Here is a 26,019-nt window from a genome sequence, read left to right on the forward strand (position 1 = left end):
CCGAGCCCAGAACTTGAAATCCTACCAATCCCCACCCTGGAAATCTCCATCCTAGAAAGCTACACCCCACAAGAAACCCTGTATAAAGCCTGCCTTCCCCTCCATTCCCTGCTGCTTCCAGCCTGAGTTTCCCCATCTTGTGTGAGGTTTGTTGTGCAGTGTGACTTTGTAGCATCCTTGGCTCCTGATTGCCAGGATACCTTTCCCAGCAGAGGTGTAACACTTTTGCTGAGGAAACTTTCCCTTACTGGAGCAGAGCTATTACACTTGCACTGGGTGAAAGACCCCTGAAGTAGGGAGACCCTCACTCAAGTCTTGGGATGATGCGACCCCCCAAGGACTCACGAGAGACTGATCTTGATGCAACCAACAAGAGGTTTATTGATAGGGATGACAGAAACCAGTGCAATGGGGTCGAGACTCATATCCCATGCAGGGGTAGAGGAGTTCGACCTCGAATGACTGGGAGAAGGGGTATTTAAAGGAAAAGGATTCCTCCGAATCACAAGGAAGAACTTCCTGTTTCTCATGATTGTTCTTTAAGATTTTAATCTAACTTTATGGTTAACCAGTTCCTGCTACTATGGTCAGCTGCTATTATGGTTAGCTAGTTCCTGGAACAAAGTGGCTGAACCAGCTGGTGCAATTACTCTTTCTGTGATCAGCTGTTTCTGGAACAGGCAGTTCCAGGGCTTGCTTTTGGCTTCAACTTTTGTCTGGGGGCAATTTTAAACTTTTTCCTTTCACTGGGGAAACCTTTCCCCGCTGGAGCAGAGCTGTTACACTTGCACTGGGGAAGCCTCCCTGCCTGAGCAGTGCTGGTAACACTTCCATTACAGAAGCCTTTCCCTCAGAGCCATAACACTTACATTTTGTGCCCTAACTCAGATAGGCTCTCCTGGTGTCTGTGCTCCCCACTGGGGTCTGAGCCGTACTGGGACCCTCTCCCTCATCTCCTTCCAGCTCACAAATCACCCAGCATCCCCATCCACCAGGAACAATGAGGTACGTTTCCTCTTTGGTCACCGCAAATGTTTTTCTGAGTCCAAGGAAGCGATCCACACCTCTTTGGTACTTTTGGAGGTGAAGGTACCCCAGACACAGAGGGCTACAGCTGGCCCTCTTCACCTGACCCCATTCCCTCATCCTTGGACATTTTCAGCCACAGTCCTCCCTAATCAAATCCTCCCGGCACTCACTTTCAGCCCATTAGCAGCCCTCAGTCCTCCCAGAACTCATTTCTCCTCCACTACAGAACTCCCTTCTATCTCCCACTACCTGGCTTAACTCGGCCCCAGTTCTCCCTTTACAGGACGTTGCTAGGGTGTAAGGCATAGTATGTTATGTGTCCCTTTCTTACTAAGTGATCTCTTTCAGATAGAAGAGAGGTTGGGGTCTCACATCACGAATTCCTCCACTTTCGGTAAAGAGTTCCAATGTATCACCTTCTATGACATTTACACGATCCTTAACCAGCAACCGCTATGAGGAGTGCAGATGAATCTGAGACCAAGCTAGGGCACATGTAGATGAAATCTACCAAACCAATGCTGCCCATCCAACTGGGGCAGAGGTGGCCCCCGACTGGGATCCTGAATAGAACTACAATACTGGGGGGTGGGTTTCTAACCAGAGACCAACTTATTACTTACCTCCTGGCCAGCCTGCGCAAGGCTGCCCTTAAAGTGATAAACTATTGAAAAATCCAAGAGGTTGTCCAGGACAAACATGAAAACCCATCTCAATCCCTAGACTGCCTTAACAATATACCAATCTGGATTCTAACCCCAAGATGGAGAACAACTCTTTATGACCCACTTCTTTGTCCTTGATATTAGGGCCAGACTTAAATGTCCTAGAGAAAGGATCCCCGACTCCAAAGGCAGCAGTCTTAGTGGTGGCCTTTAAGGTCTACAGTGGGAGAGATGAAAAATTCTGGAAACAAAACTACCTGATGCTTGCAAAGGCCTTTTGACTGGCTATACCAGTGGGCTCTCAGGCTCCCTGGTCTCCCAAAGCCTGAGAACCTCTGGGTCCTTGTTTCAGATGTTGTCAGGAGAATCACTGGGCCCTGGGCCTGTCTAAAGCCTTGTAAACTACCCAGAACATGCCCAAGGTGCCATCAAGAAGGGCAGTGTAGTTTTGACTGCACCTATGTCCCTCATAGCATGGGGACATCAAGTCCAAATCATCCTTCAGCAAATTTTCTAGGTATTGCATGGACAACTGAGGGGGTCTTGGGCTCTCTTGTCCTGACCACTGCCATCCCTAACAGGGAGCCTCAGGTAGACATCACAGTACCAGGGTGATCTATCTCCTTTCTGGACACCAGAGCCACCTACTTAGTCCTGAAGGAGTTTTAGGGACCCATATCCTTCTTGTTCCCCTACTGCCAGGGTAGGGGGCAGCCTTACTAACCTCACCAAACTCCTCATCTTGCTCACTCCTTCCTAGTGGTACCAACTGGTCCCATCCCTTTGCTGGGAAAGGACCTCCTAGTCAAAGTGGGAGTCTCTATTTCTTTTGCACTCCCCTGTAGTGAGACTTGTCAGCAGTATAAATAATGACACAGGCTTTAATATAGTTTAAAGCTTAGGCCTTTGCTTAGGCAGTCTGGTTAATTTAACTTAATCTAACTAGCCTATGACCCACCATGTGGCTAGCTCTATGACTTTCTCTGCTCTGCTGTGGTTCATGTATCTTTCCTCAGTGTCTGCTCTCGAGTTTCCTGCTTCTTCTCTCTTCTCTTGCATCGTTCTCTCTCTCTGGAAGTCCCGCCCTCCACTTCCTGCCCAGTGATTGGCTGTTACAACCAATCAGCAGTGAGATGACCTCTGATACAATTCTAGATTGTCTCTAGGTTTAGAGGGCTGCCTGACCTTCAAGTATTGAGTAGAAGGACAAATATTTACAAATATAAGGCTGGTGATGGGCCATTGAAATGACAATGCCAACACCATGCCAGCATTTAGTTCTCTGCTGGTACAGATTAACTATTGAAAATACAGAGGCACACCATCATAGTGTGTAAAAGAGGTTACCCAACACTCGGCATTCCTTGATCCTCGGTTCACTGACCATTCCCCTTCTCCTCCAAATCAGACAGTCTGATGTGCCTTTTCCCTTGCTGGCCTCCCAGTGCATCACAGAGTCTAGGCCAAATCTCTCTCCTTGTCATGTGGGCCACCTGACTTTAACAGAGAGAGTAGAGCAAAGCAAAACAAAAGGATTTAAAGGAACTTGCTTTGCAACGACTGCTCCTGGTAACAGCTACTCACATCCTTGGTAAATGGTTGGGTGGAGGATGTGAAAGCTTCAGAGAGTTCTAAAGGCAGAGGAAATGGATTTAAGGTGATAAAAAAATGCCAAGATTTGACAGCTCCAGACAGATCTCCAAAAACGTAACAGACAGCTCCATGCCTTTGGCCACTGACTGTCTAGTATGGAACACAATACTCTCTCTTTTAACCTCTCTTTTCCTCCTTTTTCTTAATCCTACTAATTGCACCCTGGCTCATAAATTTCTTGTCTAGATTTCTTCAACAACAGATCCAGAAGATTTCTGATCACTTTTAATCAGTTGTCACTACAGAAGTGTTAGCTAGAGAGCCAGAGGCCTGCAGCACCCAGTCACACCCAGATAGAAAAGCTCAAACGTGCTCCAAGGACTCACTGCCTAGTCAGCAGGAAGTAGTCTGATAACAACACTACCCCCTTTTCTGACCCCTGACTGGTTGTTAATAATATAAAAAGGGGGGGCATGTAGGGTAAAATGGCCAAGGAAAAACACCCTGACCCTGACTTTTGGCCCTGAGGCCAGGGCCAAAGGAAAGAATTGCTCCAAGACCAAGACCAGGACCAAGAAACAGAACACTACCAATTCCTGCGTTCACCTTAAGATCAGGCCACAGAATCCCATCAATCCCTCAGAATGAAATCCCACCAACCCCTGAGCTTTCCCCAGAGTCTAACTACACAATCCCACCAATCCCTAAACTTGCCCCAAGATCAGGTCACAAAAATTCCACCAATCCCAGGCTACCCTGGAAAGCTCTGCCCCACCCCAAGCCCTGTATAATAAAACCTCTTCTCCGTTCCCTGCTGCTTCTAGCTGAACGGAGGCAGCTGACCTTCTGGGCTTTCCCTTCCCAATAAGTCTCTTGTGTGAGGTTTGTTGTGTGGTGTGGCTTTATGGTATTGCTTGGTTCCCGATTGCCAGGAATTGCCAGGGTACCTTTCCCAGTAGAGCTGTAACAGTTGTATAGGGGGAAATCTTCCCCCACTGAGCAGAGTTGTAACACTTTCATTCGGGAAGCTTTCTCCCTCAGAATTGTAACACAATATTTATGTTTGTTTCCTTCTCCCTGTTCCCTCTTCCCCTCCCTCTTTCCTCTCCTTCTCCCCTCTCCTCTCGCCCCTTTCTTCCTCTCCCTCTCCCCCCTCCCCCTCCCTCTTCCCTTTTCCCTCTCCCTCTCCTCCCCTCCCCTCCCTCCTCCCTCTCCTTCTCCCCTCTCTCCTCTTCCCTTTTCCTTCTCCCTCCTTCCTCTCCCCTCCCTCTCCCCCCTCTCCCCCCTCTCCCCCTTCCTCTCCCCCTCCCTCTCCCTTTCCTTCTCTTCCTCTTCTTCTCCCCCTCCCTCTCTCTCTTTTTTTTTTCGGAGCTGGGGACCCAACCCAGGGCCTTGCGCTTGCTAGGCAAGTGCTCTACCACTGAGCTAAATCCCCAACCCCCCTCCCTCTCTCTCTCCCCCCCTCTCCTTCTTCCCTCTCCCCTCTTCCCTTTTCCTTCTCCCTCTCCTTCTCCCATCTCTCCTCTCCTCCCCTCCCCCTCCCTCTCCCTCTCCCTCTCCCTCCCCCCTCTCCCTCTTTCTGACCCATTGAGTTAGCCAAAGTCCTCTGTAACTATCTGATGGACCGATGGGCTCGTCAGTAGGTACACAACAGAAGACAATGACTGTCTTGCCCCTAGAATCCTTCAGTAGCCAATAGTTCAGGAGGAAGGGGGATGAGACTTGTGAGTCCTTCCCCAATCCATCAGTGACTGTTGCTAGGCAAATCTTATGTCAGGCCTGTGGTAGATGGCCATACATAGCTGTTTTCACTTTTTTTGTATTTTTAAGACAGGTCTCATGACTGGTTGGGTGTGGTGGTACACTCCTCTAATACCAGTACTCAGGAGGGGAGGCAGAGGCAGGCAGATCTCTGTGCTGTGAGTTCAAGGCCTGATCTATGTAGTGTCTCAGAACAGGCAGGGCTGCATGGATCCGGTCTGAAAACCGAACAGAACAAAAGACTGAGTCACTCTATCATTCTAGATGGTCTAGAACTCCTTATGTTAATTCCACTGAGTGAGAGTAAAGACCATTACCCACAATTCTTTGGTCAAATAAAGCCAGCCTTATTTTCTGTCAGGTAGGGCTATCTCCATAAAGTGGGGAGAAAATATCAAAATATCATGGAAGACAGGAAAAAGTAGGGTTTATATAGCCACAAAACTGCAGTGCTGGGGGGATTTCAAGGGTTGGGAGATTTTCAGAGGCATTTCGGTTACATAGGAACTTGGTTGAACATTTAAACATTATGTGGCAGAGTGTCCTATCGTATCATGGTGGATATCAGGGTATAGGGTGTGGAACATGTTGAATTCCAGAAAAATGGGTCAACACCTGGCCAAATCCATGTTTTGCAGAAAACAGGGATGAACTTAATTTTGATCTTATAACAAGATGGCTTTTAATCTTATTATGGAGTCAGGCTGGTCCATCACTTATGTAAACCAGGGTGGCCTTGAACTCACAAAGATCTGTCTGCCTGTCTCATGAATTCTGGGGTCAAGAGAGCATGCCACTATGCTGGGTTCAAACGTTTTATGTTCTGGAAGAGTTCAGCCTATTCTAGAACCTCACGGAAGGGAAGAGGGGTCACATGGCCTCTGCTCTTGTCCTTCCGGCTATTGCTTTTTGCTGTGCCAATGTTACACTGAAAGATTGGCCGTGTCCTGGTTACTGGGGTGCTGTTGCTGCTCCTGGCAGGGAACCAATCTTGTGATGCTCCCTGGGTTCCTGGGTCTCCTTCTTGGACTCATAGCTCCTTTCCAGCCTTCATATCCAGTGCATGCTCATTCCCTGTGGTATAGGTTAGGATGCCCTGGCTTTATGCTGTGTCAGCTGATGCTCACTGCCTTAGCCTGGATTTACAGAACCTAAGTTCCTCCACTTCTAGTCACTTCATTGTTGACTCTTCTTGCCTGTGGATCTTGCACAGGGCTGGCACTGCATCCCCTGGGTCTCCTTAGCATTATCTCTAGGGGAACAGCTCGAGGGTTGGTCTCTTTTTTCTGGAAGGAAGACCAGCCTCTCTCCTGAGATCATTGGCCTGGTGAGGTCAAGGAATTACCCAGATGGAGTCAGTAGTTAGACGCTGTCCCCAGAAAGATGAGAGAGCTCCTTACACATATCTGCAGAGTTAAGAAGCAGTTACAGTACAGAAGACAGCTTCTTCTGGTTAGAGAAACACTTGAATAGCCAGGGGTGGGGGTGTGTCCCCATCACCCAGTAGCCAGGGGTGGGGGTGTCCCCATCACCCAGTAGCCAGGGGTGGGGGTGTGTCCCCATCACTCAGTAGCCAGGGGTAGGGGTGTGTCCCCATCACCCAGTAGCCAGGGGTGGTGGTGTGTCCCCATCACTCAGTAGCCAGGGGTGGGGGTGTCCCCATCACTCAGTAGCCAGGGGTGGGGGTGTCCCCATCACCCAGTGGCCAGGGGTGGGGGTGCATGCTTGACATCACAGATAGTCGGGGTGGTGGTGAGCTCATCATCCCAGCGTATGGACGGCAGAGGCAGGAAGCTGTTGAAAGTTTGGCATCAGGCTGGACTACATAGTAGTTTCCAGATGAGATCATCCTGGATTACAGAGTGAGACCCCCATCTCATCCCTCAGCTGATCACCACCCTCGCCACCATGGCTGCCACTAAAGCATCATAGAAATCATGGTACTTTACTAGTCTCTATCTTGATAAGGATTCAAGGACCACAAGAACCTCACCGTGTGCATCTTCCCTGTTTCTCTCTTGCCCATCCCTTGTGCACCGTGCTGAGCCTGGATGCCCAGCTGTGGGCTAGCACCAAAGTCCTGTGGCCCCTCCCAGGATCAACTCCTCTGTTCTTTGTGGCTCCGTAGGTGAAATCCCAGGAGCTGGGGCAGCCAGCATCATGTCTGCTTTGACGGACAAGGCCATAGTGAAGAAAGAGCTGCTGCGTGATGTGGCTGGGAAGGACAAGTACCAGGTCAACAACAAGCACGACAAGGAGTACACTCCGCTGCCTCTGAACAAGATCATCCAGCGAGCTGAGGAGCTGGTGGGGCAGGAGGTGCTGTACAGGCTGACCAGTGAGAACTGTGAGCACTTCGTGAACGAACTGCGTTATGGAGTCCCTCGGAGTGACCAGGTGCGTCCTCAGTCCCTGTACCTGACCTCAGGTGCCAGGTCATTTTCCCAACTGCCAGTGGCTGGACTTCAGTGTGGCTGGAGACAGAATTACAAACCGGGTGATAATAGTCTAAGCATATGCTTCCTTGGCACGCTCAGAGGCGGGCGGGGATGGGGGAGCCAGGCAGGTGAGACGGCGGGTCAGATTCCCTTCCTTTTCGGTGGTAGGGATTGAACCCAGTACAGGTCATGATCATTCCACCCCTGTGATGATGCTCCCCGAGCCCTGGAGGCAAGCTCTGTGAGCCCCACTTTGTAGATGAGGAATCAGGAGCTTCTACAAGCCGTCTGACTATGGCCACTCGTTTCAGCCAACAAATCCTTCTGAGCCTTCAGGCCTGTGCCGTGTTTTTCTGGCAGTCAGTTGTAGCCGTGTGGGTGGGAGGCAGAGAGGAGGTTTGATGTGCAGGTCCATTGAACCACCCTCCCTTAGCAGGCTACAGATGGCAGGGCACTCATGCTGGAGGTGGGCCGGCCCTCTTCCCGCTTTCTTTTCTGAGATGGATCTCTGGGTAGCTCAGGCTGCTCTGGCCTTGGATCCCTAGTCTTCTTGCTTTAGCTTGCCAAGTGCTGTGACCACACTCGCTCCGCTTTGCATGGCGAGAGGTTAACTATTCACATTCGTGTTTTGAAATCCTTTCTCTTTCTCCCTGCCTAGTGATGGACAACAGGGACTCCCTTCTTTTCTAGTGCTAGGGATTCAATCCAGGGTCTTGCCTATCATAGGTAGGCGCTCTACCACTGAGCTAACCACTCCACTTCTAGCCCTTTGGGCCCTGTTTTGACCAGCTATGCGATCTTCAAGGATGTATTTAGTCAGGGCCCCCTGCCACTTGGTATAGTGCCTATGAGAACTGATCTTGGAGGATTTCATGTGAATTAGAGAGGAAAATTTCTATTTATTTATTATTTATTTATTTATTTATTTATTTATTTGTTATTTAACTACATTCACTATTCCCTATTTCCCCCTCACAAAGTCCCTCCCTCACACCCCTTCCCTTCCTTCCTGAGAGGGTGGGACACCCTCTCTGGGTATCTCTTCACACTGGCGCATCAAGTCTCTGAAGGGTTAGGCACTTGAGAGGAGTATTCTTGGGATCCTTACAGGGCTGACTGAGAACATGAAGCTGATAGATTACAGTGGCAGAGACAGTCTTCCAAAGCTTGTTCCTTGGTTCACCAGGGCTTTGACTGCTGGCCTCTCTGGGCCACCGTGATTTAGATGGGGAGACATGTATTGACAAGAACAGTCTCAAGTTCCTCTTACACTGCCTATGTTGACTGCTGTTTGGTTGTTTGGTCACTGTCTCCTCAGTGAGACATGAGGTGTCTTCCAATGGGCAGCATCTGGGTCCTTTCCTCCATTAGCTGATCAGTGCTCATCAGCTATGTAATATACCCCTGTCAGGGGCAAGGGACATAGAGACTAAGCAGGTGAGGAAGGCAGTATTACTAGTGTTTGCTAAACTCTCCTGAGGATCTGGGCCACAGTCTGGTTTTAGTGAGTATAGAACAGCTGCTCTCAGGAAGGAAGCAGGCAGAGATATGAGAGAATGTCATTAGCTCCTGGGTGACTGCAGTGACACTGGCAGCATACTTTTAATTCCAGCACTCTGTAGACAGAGGCAGAGTTCAAGCTAGTCTACAGAGTGAGTTCCAGGATAGCCAGGGCTACACGGAGAAACCATGTCTTGAAAAAACAGACAGACAGACAAACAAAACAAACAAAAAACCCAAACAAAGGATAGAAATTGAGTACTCAGAAAGTCTGTCTATTTGCACAAGGCTCAAGGCCCTGGATTCAATGACTGGCAACCCTACAATAGTTGTATTAACTGCTTTTCTCATCACCATGACCAAATACCCAGCAAGCTGCAAGTTAAGGAGGGACCTTTGTTTTGGCTGATGATTGGCGGCTGCCATTCCTCACAGTGGGAGAAGGTGTGGCAGTGGGAGGTGCTTGCTGGCACAGTGGCAGGTCAGGAAGTGGAGGAAGGGGAATGCTGGGGCACACTTCTTTTCTCCAGGACTCAGTTAATGCAATGGTACTGTTGACATTCAGGGTAATCTTCTCATGTTAGTCCTCTCTGGACATGCCCTCACAGCCATACCCAGAGGCGTGCCTCTTGAGTGCCTTAGGCATTTCTTTCTTTTTTTTTCTTTTTTAAAACATTTCTTTTTTTTTTTGGTTCTTTTTTTTTCGGAGCTGGGGACCGAACCCAGGGCCTTGCGCTTCCTAGGCAAGCGCTCTACCACTGAGCTAAATCCCCAACCCCCTTTTTTTTTCTTTTTTATTGTTTTTATTCTCTGTTTTGTTTTGGCAAGGCCCTACAATGTACCTTTATTTTATTTTATTTTTTTAAATTTGTTTTCCTCTTTTTTTTCCATCTTTATTAACTTGAGTATCTCTTATTTACATTTCAATTGTTATTCCCCTTTCTGGTTTCCGGGCCAACATCCCCCTAACCCCTTCCCTTCCCCTTCTATATGGGTGTTCCCCTCCCCATCATCCCCCCATTACTGCCCTCCCCCCAACAATCACGTTCACTGGGGGTTCAGTCTTGGCAGGACCAAGGGCTTCTTCCCCTTCCACTGGTGCTCTTACTAGGCTGTTCATTGCTACCTATGAGGTTGGAGCCCAGGGTCAGTCCATGTATAGTCTTTGGGAAGTGGCTTAGTCCCTGGAAGCTCTGGTTGCTTGGCATTGTTGTTCATATGGGGTCTCGAGCCCCTTCAAGCTCTTCCAGTCCTTTCTCTGATTCCTTCAATGGGGGTCCCATTCTCAGTTCAGTGGTTTGCTGCTGGCATTCACCTATGTATTTGCTGTATTCTGGCTGTGTCTCTCAGGAGATATCTACATCTGGTTGCCTTAGGCATTTCTTAATCTGAAATCAATCATAATAACAGTTCATTAAGAAATGTGGCCCTTAAAAAGATCGTTTATGTGTGAAATGTTACCTGCACATAGCATGATGCAGCAATAAACAGCTTTATAAGTCCTGACTTGTGGCCATCGGTTAGTGGCCCCTGGGCTCTCTAATCACTAAAGGGAATTTAGTTAGGTGTGTTTACAGGGATACAAATCACAGGAACAAAGAGATTTTTGGCAAAAATAAGGTTCAAACATTTGGCAGATAACAGACCTGTATGCCATGCAAATAGCAACAACTTTGGTCTGTGAAAACGTTCTTTCAACATATAGAAATAGAACCTGTAGCAGGATCTTGGTCTACTGTGATGCCCTTCCCTTCAGGCAGTTGTGAACAAGTGTTAATTTTCCCTGGTAACAGTAGGGACTTCTAACCAGCAGGAAGAACTCGGTCAACCTAAATAAAACCTCAATTTATTTGTATATAACCCGTCACCAAGCTAGCATAACATGTTCTTAAGTACATATAGGAAGTTGTATGTATGTATGTATGTATGTATGTATGTATGTATGTATGTATGTATGTTTGACCTGACTGTACCATTTTCTTAGCACCACCAGGACTATAAGATACTATATTCATATCCTAATCACTGTCTCTGTGCACAAAGTGTGACCACGAACAGTGGAGTCATTGTTGCATGCCTTGACAAAGTCTCTTCTGTCTGAACCAGCAGTGTTAGCATTTGTTCTCACTTTATGGGTTTCAGAAAAGAATAAGGGTCATGTTGTGCCTCCTCCATTACCCACATTTTACCCCTCCCGATACAGAACTCAGCAAGGAAAACACTGGATAGAAATGGTGTGTGTGTGTGTGTGTGTGTGTCTGTGTGTGTGTGTGTGTGTGTGTGTGTGTGTGTGTGTGTGTGTGTGTCTGTGTGTAGTCCTGTGTGTCTGGGTGTATGTAGAGGCAAAAGGTCAACTTCCAGTGTCATTTTGCAGGCACTGTCCCTATTTTTTAAATGAATGAACAATCAAACAAACAAAAACAGTATCTCTCATTGGCTTAGAATTTGTCAACTAGGATAAGCTGATTGACCAGTGGCCAAGGAAACTTTTTCTCATCTCCCAGCTCTTGGATTACAAATGCATGCACTCATACTTGGCTTTTTCTGGGAATTCTGGGGGGCCTGAACTCAGGTTTGTGTTTACACAAACAGTGAGGCAAGCACTTACTCACTGTTCCACATCCTCAGTTCCAGATGCTTAGCAAGGTGACCCCATAACACCATGGCTTAAGGCCAGCCAACAGTCAGACCTCTCTGGTTGATAGTACCATTCGAACTTCCATCCAAACTAGGTTAACAGTGAGGGAAAACAGCGGGTACAGAAGATAGGCACTAGGTAAGGAGCCAATGGGGTTCATTAATGTTAGTTTCACTGTGAGATGAGCCCAGTGGGTTGTTTGAGAGTCTTCAGTACCCATATCTTCTACTTGGCGTGGTCAGATTCTCCAGAAAGGCCTTCCAGACTTGAGTGGAGGGTGACATTCTGGGAACAGCAGAGGGATCTTGGAGGCTCACACTGAGCATGCTCATAGTCACTCAGTGTCCTGTTCGTGGTCATGGTACACCCTAAAATACATGTCTAGACTTGTAGACCCAGAGAGTTTCTGTTTTACTCTATCCAGAGAACATTCACGCCTCTGCTGGGCTGAGGGGGGAGGTCCAGGGAACTGGAGGAAGTGCTCTCTTTCCATTCACTCCCAGAGGAACCTGGGTGTGTCTATCTGACCCTTTCAGGAGTTTCCTTCACTAACTAGGGTTACTTCTCAGCTTCTTTGTCCTCATTGAATTATGTTTAAAACAAATGTTCTGAGGGCTGGAGAGATGGCTAGGCCATAAAAGCTAGGTTCACACAACAACAACAACAACAACAACAACAACAACAACAACAACAACGAACGTCCCTAATTAGAAAGAAAAATCGCTGTGGTGCTGTGTAGTGAACTCAGGGTACTCCCCACAGTAGGCCATTGCTCAACCACAGCTATCTCCTATCTTGAACAAACAATGTCTTTTATTTCAGTTGGCTTTTAGGAGGGAGTGGAATTTGACATGTTTAGCTTTTCCCTGCACCCCTCTCTTTTGCAATGCTTCCTTCCCCCACCCCACCCCGAGAGCAGCACAAATCAGATAGTCTCAGATCTGCATTATATGACTACCATTCCTAGTGGAATTTATTTAAGAATAGACTGATGGAAACAGGTGCAGAGACCCACAGCCAAACATTAGGAGGAACTTGGGGAATCTTGTGGAAGAGGGCAGGAAGGATTATGGGAGCCAGAGAGGTCAAGGACACCACAAGAAAACCCACAGAATTAACTAACCTGGGTCCATAGGGGCTCACAGAGACTGAAGTGCAACCAGGGAGACTACCTAGGACTGACCAAGGCCCTTTGCACATATGTTACCATTGAGTAGCTTGGTCTTCACTTGGGACTCCTAACAGTAAGAGCAGGAGCTGTCTAATCTACCTCAATAGGAGAGGAGTCTTACTGCAACTCAATATGCCAGGGCTGGTTGATATCCATGGGAGGCCTCCTCTTTTCTGAAGAGAAAGGGAAGAGAAGTGTGTCCAGGGGGTGGGGTGGGGGACAAGAACTAGGAGATGAAGGAGGGGAAACGATGGCTGAGGGGTTAAATAAATAGATAAATACATACGAATAGAGAGGTTCAGTGGCTCACACCTCTCCTGGAACCCCAGTGCATGGTGGGTGGAGGCAAGAGGACCAGGAGTTAAGGCCCAAAGATGCTGGCATCTTTTGTGAATCAACTTGGCACAAGCTAGAATAATTTTGGAATGAGAGAACCTCAACTGAGAAAAGGTCCCCACCAGATTGGCCTGGGAGCAAGATGCGTTTTCTTGATTGATAATTGGTATGGAAAGGCCTGTTTCACCCTAGGCATTAACACTCCTGGGCTGGTGGCCCGGGTGTTAAGAAGGCAGGAGAAAGCTATGACAAGCAAGCCGGAAAGCAATGTTTCTCCATGGCCTCTGCATAGACTCCTGCCCTGCCTTCCCTCAGTGATGGCGCATTACCTGGAAGTGTAAGATAAAACAAACCCTTCCTCTGTAAGTTGCTTTTGGTCATGGTGTTTTATCACAGCAATAGACACTGTGACTGTGACTGTAACTGTAACTGTAACTGTGACTGTAACTGTGACTGTGACTGTGACTGTGACTGTAACTGTAACTGTAACTATAACTATAGCTATAACTGTAGCTGTAACTGTAACTGTAACTGTAACTATAGCTATAACTATAGCTATAACTATAACTATAGCTATAACTATAACTATAACTATAGCTATAACTATAACTATAGCTATAACTATAACTATAGCTATAACTATAGCTATAACTATAACTATAACTATAACTATAACTATAACTATAACTATAGCTATAACTAAGTAGCTAAAACTATAACTAAGACACTTGGCTACATAGTGAGCTCAATTTGAGGCCAGCCTGGGCTACATGCAACCTTTTCTGAAAAAATAAAAATAGACCTGGAATAGGGGCAACTATACTTTGCCTCTGGTCTCTCAGTGGACACCAGAGTCCATTCAAAGAAAGAGCTGGCTGTGGTGTCATGCCTTTCACCCTGGCACTCAGGAGGTCAAGGCAGGAGGTCTTGAGATCAAGGCACTAAACAGCAAGATCATGACTCCAAAAGAGAAAAACAAGCAAACAGCAACCCAGCCCTTTAAAGGGAACACCTCCAAGCCTGGCAGGCCAGACACTGGAAACATGGCATGAGGTGAGGCCCTTGCTCTCGTGGAGGTCAGATTGTTTTGAGTTCTCAATTGCAATTCCTTCCTACACTTGCCCATTGGCTGGCCATCTTGACTATCCTGCTGTCATCCCTCTGTTCTTTCCATGGATACCTTACAAAGATTTACAGGCTTTAAATAGTCCAGGGCCGCATTCAGGTTACCACATTGGGTCCATGTTAGATCCAGGTCAGCTGGTTCTGCCCACTCCTTTCCTCACCCATCCCTCTCCTTCCCACAGCCAGTATTTGTTGACTCTCCAGTTTGGGCTTGGAAGCGAAGGGGGCATGTGAGGTGCCATGAGCAGAGTGACCCTAGTCAATGAACAGCCTGTTCCCACACTCTTTTCTTATTCTTTTTTTTTTTCCTTTTTTTTTCTCAGAGCTGGGGACCGAACCCAGGGCCTTGCGCTTGCTAGGCAAGCGCTCTACCACTGAGCTAAATCCCCAACCTGTCCCCACACTCTTGACACAGAGCCTGACTCACCCCCTTTTCTGTTGCAGGTCAGAGATGCCGTCAAGGTGGCGACCGTCACTGGAGTGGGCTTGGCGGCCTTGGGCCTCATTGGAGTCATGCTCTCAAGAAACAAGAAACAGAAGCAGTGAGCTGAATGACTATCCAGCTTTAGGGCTCTTCTTTTGCTAGAGGGTTGGAGTTTGATTTATAGATTCTACTGCTTTATAATTAGGTATATTTTCACAATATACAATAAACCACAAGAAGGGAATTTTCATGGAGGATGCTGCAGTAACTACCTGGTGTGACGTCTCTGGAGGGAAGCTCTGGGCTCCGTTCTGAGTAACACCCTTTCCTGGTTGGTCTTGGTCTTTGCTGTGGTACCCTTTCTATTGCAGAAAACAGAGTCCAGCACTGTTATCTCAAGTGAAGCGCATTGCTGTGTGTCAGATACTGTGGAATGCCAAAGTACACAAAGTGTGCCCGGGTACACAGAAATAGAAACCTCAGATAGCTAGGGATCTTGGCTTAGAACTTGATCAAACATGGCCCTTTGAGACTCAGGAGCTGGAGTTTATGGATATTCAGTGGAGTGTGAAAGACAAATCCTTTAGGGTTGGGGCTTTAGCCCAGTGATAGAGTGCTTTCCTGGACTGCATGAAGTTTTAGGTTCAATCCCTAGTATAATCCCTTTCCACAGAGAAACCCAGGATATACTTGGCTGGCCTTCCGATTTCCTTCTGCATTACTGGTCTGCTCTAATTAGGTTTCTATTGCTATGATAAAGATCTGAAACAACTTGGGAAAGGAAATGGCTTATTGGCTTACATATCCCTGGTCACAGTCCACTGAGAGAAGCTGAAAGAGGAACTCAAGGCAGGAACCGAAGTAGAAACCATGAAGGGTGCTGCTTATTGACTTGCTCTCCGTGGCATACATCTTGTCCATTGGAGCCCTGGTCAGGATTGACACCTTGCTCTGTGACAGCTTTCTCCTGCCTTATATACATCTTGCATAGCATACACATGTGATGTCTGAGTTCTAGCATTGAGAGAATAGTTTTCTTCAGCACAAGCTCCTTAGTGTTTCATGTCAGTGCTCAAGCTTCTCAAACACAAGGGACCCAAGTTCAAAGCATCAGTATCTTGATGCTTCCACCCCCCCAAATGTGGCAAAGGTGAAGGGGATGCACAGTACCTATGATATTTAGATAATATTAATTTATTACCCAAACTAATAATGGGTGGGATAAAGAAAAGAAGGGGAAGAGAACTAAACAAATACGTCGCTGTCAAATGAGGAAAAGCAATCCGGGGCCATGGAGAGGGCTCAGAAAGTAGAGGGGCTTGTGGCCAATTTTGTGGACTTGAGTTTGATCCATGGGATGCACATGGTGGAAGGAACAAGCCTACCCCTAAAAGTTGTCTCCTGACCTCCACTCATGTATGTATTGGTGCACACGTGTCTGCATGCAGTACATATGTAAACATGACAAAAAAGTTAAAGAAAGAAGAAAATACAGACTTTAAGGCAAACATGACTTACTATACAGAGCTTGTGTGTAGCAGATGATTATACAAAATGATTACGACACCAAGAGAATAGATCAGTCTTGATTAATGCTTCAAGTCAGTGAAGTATATACTAATTCTAAGTTAATTTGCGTTTAATAGCCTCAAAGTAGATCATGAATTCTTGGCCAGTTAGTTGACAATTTACCATTGTAGTGGGAGGTCAAAATGTTATGGGGGTCTGCTTAGATCTAACGTGGCTCAAACACCAGGCCAATGCAAATGACAAAAATTTGTTGTGATCAAGCTGCTACTGATTGATCAGGGCTGCGCAGAACAGGTCGAGAGCTGAGCTGCGACCTGGAGCCAGAATGTTATGGACCTTTAAAGCCACAAACCACAAACATCTGTGCCAAGTTACAGTTACATTTTCCCCCCAGTCAGGAATTAGGGACAGGATTTTCTTAGGAACATGTCTTTGTGATACACTTATCCTGTTCCCATCGGTTATTCAACTGTGGCAGGGTCCCTTACCTAACATTCATGTCTGAACTTGTCAACCAGATGTCAGTTACCTATTACATCTCTCTGCCAAATTGGATGACAGTTACCCAGGGAGGTCTTGGGAACTTAAACTTTATTTTACCCCTATTTCAAATGAAAGTGTTATTTAAAATGGCTTCATTTTGCTTCCTTCTTACAAATGTACATATTTTTGAGGCTGGAAAGATGGCTAAGTGGTTACAAGCACTGGCTGCTTTTCCAGGGAGCCTGAGTTTTGTTCCCACACACACATGGCTGTTCAAAACCATCTGTAACTTCAGCTCCAGAGGATCCAATATCCTTTTCTATCCTCCATGGGCACCATACACACAAACATACATGCAGGCAAGACACCCACACACATATAAAACCTAAAAAAAATTATATCTTCTAGGACCTAGTAAAGCAATATAAAGATGTAGAAAATTTAAAAAGTTGTCAAGAAGCAGTTTCAATAGACATGTAGTATAACCATGGAACACAAAGTCTAACTACACATATAGGCACATTTATAAAAAATCGATGATACACTGGTGCAGTGTTAGAATAAGAATGGCCCTCATAGGTTCAGACAGGGTCTCTCTGTGTAGCCCTGGCTGTCCTGGAGCTTGCTCTGTAGACTAGGCTAGCTTTGAACTCCCAGAGATCTGCCTGCTTCTGCCTTCCGAGTGCTAGGATTAAAGGGATGTGCCACTACCACCTGGCTAGGTTCTTACATTTTAATGCTTGGTTATCAGAGAGTGGCACTACTTGAGAGGGATTGGGAGGTGTGGCCTTGTTGGAGGAAGTGTGTCACTGGGGGTGGGCTTTGAAGGTTCAAAAACTCAACCAAGCTCAGTGTTGAAATTTGAAGGTTCAAAAACTCAACTAAGCAAGATATAGAACCCTCAGCTACCTCTCCTGCACCATGTCTGCCTATATGCTGCCATGTTTGGGTGAGGATAACAATGGACTGAACCTTCAAACTGTAAGCCAGCCCCAATTAAATGCTTTCCTTTATAAGAGTTGCCATAGCCATGGTGTCTCTTCACAGAGTGCCTGGTGACTTGGTGTTACCAGTGGCTGGCAGGGGTGAGGTGGGATGGGGGTGGTTCTTTTCTTCTTTTCTGAAGGCAAGATCTAACTCTTGATGTTGGGGATCCCCAGATTCGGAGGCTCATAGGCTGAGTTTTCAAGCCTAGAGGCAGATAGTTCTAACCTCTGGGAATCAGAAGCTTATGACTGCAAGCTTCCAGAGCCAGAGACTTGCTGTTCTCAGAGAGGGTCACTGCTGTGCTCTCAGTGGGCCACAGCCAGCGGCTAGTGCTACAGCTTCTGAGTGTTAGTACTTGTGGCTCCACTGAACTCTCTAGCAGTTAAGAAAGATCTCGAAGGCGCAGCTTCCACAAATGACTCATCAAAACCACCCATCTTTCCAGTAGCTTCAGCTTCTCTGATGCCTCGTGCCCTTTCAACACTTCTAACATCTGTAGCCATATTTTTTTGTTTTTTGAGACAGAGTCTCACTATATAGCCCTGGCTGGCTTTGAACTCACAGAGAGCTGCCCTCCTCTACCTCCTGAGTGCTGGGATTAAAGGTGTGCACCACCCTGACCAGCTGTCTCTGGCATTTTGAAGTTTCTGTCTTCACTGGAACTCTTCAAATTCTTCTGCCCACTGGTGTCAGATCTCAGGACTTTGTGTGTCAGGGCCCTAAGGTCAGTCTCCTGGTGTAGAGCTCTGAGCCACAGGTGTAAGAGATCTCTATTCCTGGTGACTCCACAGAGTTCTTCAGCGGCCTCCACACTCTGGTAGCTTTTGGTGTCACTGGAAACCCCAGTGTTCTGCTTGTTTTTGTAGCCAGCCCAGCTTTCATTCCCTGTATTAAAGACCACAAGTAGACAAAAAGTCTTATCTGGGAGACTTATTATGGAAAGAGGAAAGGCCTCCCAACTATCCTGAAAAGACAGGGAGAAGCCATTTTTGTAGCCAGAAAAGGGGCAAGGCACATTTGTGGATGCTTCAAAATTCCCATCCATCACTGAATGGTACCTAGTCCCAGTCACTGGTCCTGCATAAGGACCAGTCACAAGATTTCTGGAAGATCCCTGGGGCAAGGCCTGCAGTGGCAACTGTACCTCCAGCAGCCAAGGTTGCTGGAGTGTAGTTTCTTCAAGTCGCCATAAGCCTGGGCTGCCATATTGTGGTGACTAGTCAGTCACCCAGAGAGATGTTGCTCAACATGCCACCCAAAGTAGCTGGTACACGGAAGTATCTGACATTTGCTGATTAAAGGCTAAAATATGACAGGCTGCCAACAGCCTAGCTTATCTGAGAGAAGTAGATGTGAATGGTGCGCATAATAGCAGCTTATGACTAGCAACATTCCTAGCAATAGTTGACAGTGTCTTAGCTCATAGTTGAATAACCTTATAAAGTACAAGTTTATCCTGTCTGTCTTGGATTGGTAACATGGTTTAGAAGTTAAAGGCACCTGCTCCCAAGCCTGCTGACTTGAATTCAGTCCCTGGGACTGTTGCGTAACAGTCTTCTTTGAAACTGGAATACTCCATCCTGCAGGAAAACTTTTTAAGCAGGGAGGTCAACTATTTAAAATAGCTTCAGGAAGTCCCTGAAACTGATCAGACTCACTAGGCCCCTTCCTCCAAGAGTAAGCAATAAAACTGCTGAGAGTGACTCTCAAACAAGTCAAGGTGCAAAGAGGAGTCTGACAAGCAAAGCTAAAAAGAAGACTCAGATCAGAGCAGCTGCCTGGAAGGAGCAGAAACCAACTGAGCTGCCTGGAAGAGGTTAGACAAACGGAGTCACTTGGAAAGGACACTTTACAACCTGGTAAGATGATTGCAGGCTGTGGAGTGAGCTCCAGGTTCCCAGCTTTTGTGAGCTATCACCAATGCTGGGATGGGCCTTAGTGATATGGCTGAGTCATTTCTGCTTCTTTAAGTAACCTTTTACTCATATTCCTGTAATCGGTTCACCAAGTTGGACTTCAGTGGTATCTGTATTTCGGTCTGCTGTGGTCTCCCTAAATGGGATAAATGGACATGTGTATAGCATCTCCCCAGAAAAAAAAACATGATGCATGTAGGAGCCTACAGGATGAGAGGAGAGACTGACTCCCAAAAGTTGTCCTCTGACTTGCCCTTGTGTGTCATGGCAATATACCCACAGATTGTCAGAAGCCCCAGAACTGTAGTCACAGACAGTTGTGACACTTCCTCCAACACACATGGGTTCTGGGAAACAAGAACTGCAAGAGCGGTAAGTGTTCCTAACCACCAAGCCATCTCTCTATTCCCTGTACACGGCATTTTATTTCATAAAGTCATTGTTTTTGATAGCTGAGTAATATTCCATTGTGTAGATGTACCACATTTTCTGTGTCCATTCCTCTGTTGAAGGGCATCTGGGTTCTTTCCAGCTTCTGGCTATTATAAATAAGGCTGCGATGAACATAGTGGAACACGTGTCTTTTTTATATGTTGGGGCATCTTTTGGGTATATGCCCAAGAGAGGTATAGCTGGATCCTCAAGGCAGTTCAATGTCCAATTTTCTGAGGAACCTCCAGACTAATTTCCAGAATGGTTGTACCAGTCTGCAATCCCACCAACAATGGAGGAGTGTTCCTCTTTCTCCGCACCCTCACCAGCATCTGCTGTCACCTGAGTTTTTGATCTTAGCCATTCTCACTGGTGTGAGGTGAAATCTCAGGGTTGTTTTGATTTGCATTTCCCTTATGACTAAAGATGTTGAACATTTCTTTAGGTGTTTCTCAGTCATTCGGCATTCCTCAGCTGTGAATTCTTTGTTTAGCTCTGACCCCCATTTTTTAATAGGGTTATTTGTCTCCCTGCGGTCTAACTTCTTGAGTTCTTTGTATATTTTGGATATAAGGCCTCTATCTGTTGTAGGATTGGTAAAGATCTTTTCCCAATCTGTTGGTTGCCGTTTTGTCCTAACCACAGTGTCCTTTGCCTTACAGAAGCTTTGCAGTTTTATGAGATCCCATTTGTCGATTCTTGATCTTAGAGCATAAACCACTGGTGTTTTGTTCAGGAAATTTTTTCCAGTGCCCATGTGTTCCAGATGCTTCCCTAGTTTTTCTTCTATTAGTTTGAGTGTATCTGGTTTGATGTGGAGGTCCTTGATCCACTTGGACTTAAGCTTTCTACACGGTGATAAGCATGGATCGATCTGCATTCTTCTACATGTTGACCTCCAGTTGAACCAGCACCATTTGCTGAAAATGCTATCTTTTTTCCATTGGATGGTTTTGGCTCCTTTGTCAAAAATCAAGTGCCCATAGGTGTGTGGGTTCATTTCTGGGTCTTCAATTCTATTCCATTGGTCTATCTGTCTGTCTCTGTACCAATACCATGCAGTTTTTATCACTATTGCTCTGTAATACTGCTTGAGTTCAGGGATAGTGATTCCCCCTGAAGTCCTTTTATTGTTGAGGATAGTTTTAGCTATCCTGGGTTTTTTGTTATTCCAGATGAATTTGCAAATTGTTCTGTCTAACTCTTTGAAGAATTGGATTGGTATTTTGATGGGGATTGCATTGAATCTGTAGATCGCTTTTGGTAAAATGGCCATTTTTACTATATTAATCCTGCCAATCCATGAGCATAGGAGATCTTTCCATCTCTGAGGTCTTCTTCAACTTCTTTCTTCAGAGTCTTGAAGTTCTTATTGTACAAATCTTTTACTTGCTTGGTTAAAGTCACACCGAGGTACTTTATATTATTTGGGTCTATTATGAAGGGTGTTGTTTCCCTAATTTCTTTCTCGGCTTGTTTCTCTTTTGTGTAGAGGAAGGCAACTGATTTATTTGAGTTAATTTTATACCCAGCCACTTTGCTGAAGTTGTTTATCAGCTTTAGTAGTTCTCTGGTGGAACTTTTGGGATCACTTAAATATACTATCATATCATCTGCAAATAGTGATATTTTGACTTCTTCTTTTCCAATCTGTATCCCCTTGACCTCCTTTTGTTCTCTGATTGCTCTGGCTAGAACTTCAAGAACTATATTGAATAAGTAGGGAGAGAGTGGGCAGCCTTGTCTAGTCCCTGATTTTAGTGGGATTGGTTCAAGTTTCTCTCCATTTAGTTTAATGTTAGCAACTGGTTTTCTGTATATGGCTTTTACTATGTTTAGGTATGGGCCTTGAATTCCTATTCTTTCCAGGACTTTTATCATGAAGGGGTGTTGAATTTTGTCAAATGCTTTCTCAGCATCTAATGAAATGATCATGTGGTTTTGTTCTTTCAGTTTGTTTATATAATGGATCACGTTGATGGTTTTCCATATATTAAACCATCCCTGCATGCCTGGGATGAAGCCTACTTGATCATGGTGGATGATTGTTTTGATGTGCTCTTGGATTCGGTTTGCCAGAATTTTATTGAGTATTTTTGGGTCGATATTCATAAGGGAAATTGGTCTGAAGTTCTCTTTCTTTGTTGGGTCTTTGTGTGGTTTAGGTATAAGAGTAATTGTGGCTTCATAGAAGGAATTCGGTAGCGCTCCATCTGTTTCAATTTTGTGGAATAGTTTGGACAATATTGGTGCAAGGTCGTCTATGAAGGTTTGATAGAATTCTGCACTAAACCCATCTGGACCTGGGCTCTTTTTGGTTGGGAGACCTTTAATGACTGCTTCTATTTCCTTAGGAGTTATGGGGTTGTTTAACTGGTTTATCTGTTCCTGATTTAACTTTGGTACCTGGTATCTGTCTAGGAAATTGTCCATTTCCTGCAGATTTTCAAGTTTTGTTGAATATAGGCTTTTATAGTAAGATCTGATGATTTTTTGAATTTCCTCTGAATCTGTAGTTATGTCTCCCTTTTCATTTCTGATTTTGTTAATTTGGACACACTCTCTGTGTCCTCTCGTTAGTCTGGCTAAGGGTTTATCTATCTTGTTGATTTTCTCAAAGAACCAACTTTTGGTTCTGTTGATTCTTTCTATGGTCCTTTTTGTTTCTACTTGGTTGATTTCAGCTCTGAGTTTGATTTTTCCTGCCTTCTACTCCTCCTGGGTGTATTTGCTTCTTTTTGTTCTAGAGCTTTTAGGTGTGCTGTCAAGCTGCTGACATATGCTCTTTCCTGTTTCTTTCTGCAGGCACTCAGCGCTATGAGTTTTCCTCTTAGCACAGCTTTCATTGTGTCCCATAAGTTTGGGTATGTTGTATCTTCATTTTCATTAAACTCTAAAAAGTTTTTAATTTCTTTCTTTATTTCTTCCTTGACCAGGTTATCATTGAGTAGAGCATTGTTCAATTTCCACGTATATGTGGGCATTCTTCCCTTACTGTTATTAAAGACCAGTTTTAGGCCGTGGTGGTCCGATAGCACGCATGGGATTATTTCTATCTTTCTGTACCTGTTGAGGCCCGTTTTTTGACCAATTATATGGTCAATTTTGGAGAAAGTACCATGAGGAGCTGAGAAGAAGGTATATCCTTTTGCTTTAGGATAGAATGTTCTATAAATATCTGTTAAGTCCATTTGGCTCATGACTTCTCTTAGTCTGTCTACATCTCTGTTTAATTTGTGTTTCCATGATCTGTCCATTGATGAGAGTGGGGTGTTGAAATCTCCTACTATTATTGTGTGAGGTGCAATATGTGTTTTGAGCTTTAGTAAGGTTTCTTTTACGTATGTAGGTGCCCTTGTATTTGGGGCATAGATATTTAGGATTGAGAGTTCATCTTGGTGGATTTTTCCTTTGATGAATATGAAGTGTCCTTCCTTATCTTTTTTGATGAATTTTAGTTGAAAATTGATTTTATTTGATATTAGAATGGCTACTCCAGCTTGCTTCTTCCGACCAGTTGCTTGGAAAGTTGTTTTCCAGCCTTTCACTCTGAGGTAGTGTCTGTCTTTGTCTCTGAGGTGTGTTTCCTGTAGGCAGCAGAATGCAGGGTCCTCGTTGCGTATCCAGTTTGTTAATCTATGTCTTTTTATTGGGGAGTTGAGGTCATTGATGTTGAGAGATATTAAGGAATAGTGATTATTGCTTCCTGTTATATTCATATTTGGATATGAGGTTATGTTTGTGTGCTTTTCTTCTCTTTGTTTTGTTGCCAAGACGATTAGTTTCTTGCTTCTTCTAGGGTATAGCTTGCCTCCTTATGTTGGGCTTTACCATTTATTATCCTTTGTAGCACTGGATTTGTAGAAAGATATTGTGTAAATTTGGTTTTGTCATGGAATATGTTGGTTTCTCCATCTATGTTAATTGAGAGTTTTGCAGGATACAGTAACCTGGGCTGGCATTTGTGTTCTCTTAGGGTCTGTATGACATCTATCCAGGATCTTCTGGTCTTCATAGTTTCTGGTGAAAAGTCTGGTGTGATTCTGATAGGTCTGCCTTTATATGTTACTTGACCTTTTTCCCTTACTGCTTTTAATATTCTGTCTTTATTTTGTGCGTTTGGTGTTTTGACTATTATGTGACGGGAGTTGTTTCTTTTCTGGTCCAATCTATTTGGAGTTCTGTAGGCTTCTTGTATGCCTATGGGTATCTCTTTTTTTAGGTTAGGGAAGTTTTCTTCTATGATTTTGTTGAAGATATTTACTGGTCCTTTGAGCTGGGAGTCTTCACTCTCTTCTATACCTATTATCCTTAGGTTTGATCTTCTCATTGAGTCCTGGATTTCCTGTATGTTTTGGACCAGTAGCTTTTTCCACTTTACATTATCTTTGACAGTTGAGTCAATGATTTCTATGGAATCTTCTGCTCCTGAGATTCTCTCTTCCATCTCTTGTATTCTGTTGGTGAAGCTCGTGTCTACAGCTCCTTGTCTCTTCTTTTGGTTTTCTATATCCAGGGTTGTTTCCATGTGTTCTTTCTTGATTGCTTCTATTTCCATTTTTAATTCCTTCAACTGTTTGATTGTGTACACAGCATTTTAAAGGGGGGTGCATTTGAGTTTCTTTTGGGAATAGCTCATATGTGGGCCAAAGATTTTTTCTTGTTTTAGATAGACTTTCATGTAGTCCAGGCTGGCCTCCAACTCATTGTGTAGCTGAGAATGATCTTTAACCGCTTCTGAGCCTCCTATCTCTACTTCTCAAACACTGGGATTATAGTATATGCCACTATGCTTTGTTTTGGGGGGTCTAAGGGATGGATCCAGGGCTTCAAACATGTTATGCAAGCACTCTACCAACAACGTGACACCCCTGACCCAATAAACTTGTTTTCAATCAGATGCACAAGACTACTTTCTATATCCATTCAATTATTTATCTTTACACTTATTTACGTTTGTGTTTACCTCTCTCTCTCTCTCTCTCTCTCTCTCTGTGTGTGTGTGTGTGTGTGTGTGTGTGTGTGTGTGTGTGTGTGTAACTTCTTGGGGCTCCTGTGGATGTCCAAGGACAATTTTTGAGAGTTACTTTTCTAACTGTGTAATTCGTCTTGATGCTGGGACAAAGTACTTGACAGAAACAACTGGGAATTCAGTACACAGTTGCTGAAGGTGTGGCGGTTAGAGCAGGAACATCGTCCCATTCTGTCCACACTGAGAAGCTAAATTGAGAAGTCTCATTGCTTTAGCTCTCATTTCCTCATTTTAATCCAGTCTGGGACCTTGTCCATGGAATGGTGCCCGCTACATTTAGGGTTGGTTTTCTTACTTCAATTAACCTAATCTAGGTAATTCCTCACACACATGCTCAGAGACCTGTTTCCATGGTGATGCTATATTCTATCCATCAAATCCCCCAATCAAGACTAACCACTGTATCAACAAAACGCTGCTATTTATAAGATAAAATGTTTCAATCCAAGTTTTTAAAATTTGTTTGTTTGTTTGTGTGGTTGTGGGAGCAAACCCAGGGCAAGCACCTGAGCAAGGTAAGTGCTCTACCACTGAGCTACATCCCTGGCCCAGCCTGTTTCTTTCATGCCTCAAATGCTCATGTCACTGGAAACAGAACCAAACCTGCCTCTCAGCCCCGCACAGGGCCTGTAGTGGGGAGTGGGAAGACAGCTGCCCCTGGGATGGCAGAACTGAATTTGACCTCTGCAGTCTGAGCCGTCGCAGTCAGAGCTCTTGAGTTTCTATTTGGTCATAATGACAGTTGGTGGCATTTCTGAGGTAGTCTAGCTTAGCTGCCCTGCAGGTAGCAGTGGACGTCCATTTCAGAGTGATTTCTGACACATGCAGAGAACCCATAAATAAGTGATTGCCATTGGGACACAGAACTGAGTGTGTCACTGTGTTCTGGATGCAGAATGAGGACACAATCCTCAGTCTTTTTGAATGCTCCACAAAAGGTTTGCTCAAGGCAGGGCTCT

The 26,019-nt window shown here is 45.2% G+C and overlaps 1 protein-coding gene across 3 annotated transcripts in view; it reads left to right on the top strand.

Moving 5' to 3' along the window:
* Plaat3 (phospholipase A and acyltransferase 3) overlaps positions 1-14,934 on the top strand; it is a 33,705-nt gene extending 18,771 nt beyond the window's left edge. For all 3 annotated transcript variants that reach the window (XM_087623433.1, NM_017060.2, XM_087623395.1), the window contains 2 exons: positions 7,177-7,445; positions 14,701-14,934. In XM_087623433.1, coding sequence (XP_087479559.1) covers positions 7,177-7,445; positions 14,701-14,802 — 371 coding nt within the window. In that variant the 3' untranslated portion in view covers positions 14,803-14,934. The remainder of the gene's footprint in view (positions 1-7,176; positions 7,446-14,700) is intronic.
* The last annotated feature ends 11,085 nt before the right edge of the window (positions 14,935-26,019 follow it).

This window comes from Rattus norvegicus, chromosome 1, assembly GCF_021556685.1.
Source record: "Rattus norvegicus strain SHRSP/BbbUtx chromosome 1, alternate assembly SHRSP_T2T, whole genome shotgun sequence".
Lineage (NCBI taxonomy): Eukaryota > Metazoa > Chordata > Mammalia > Rodentia > Muridae > Rattus > Rattus norvegicus.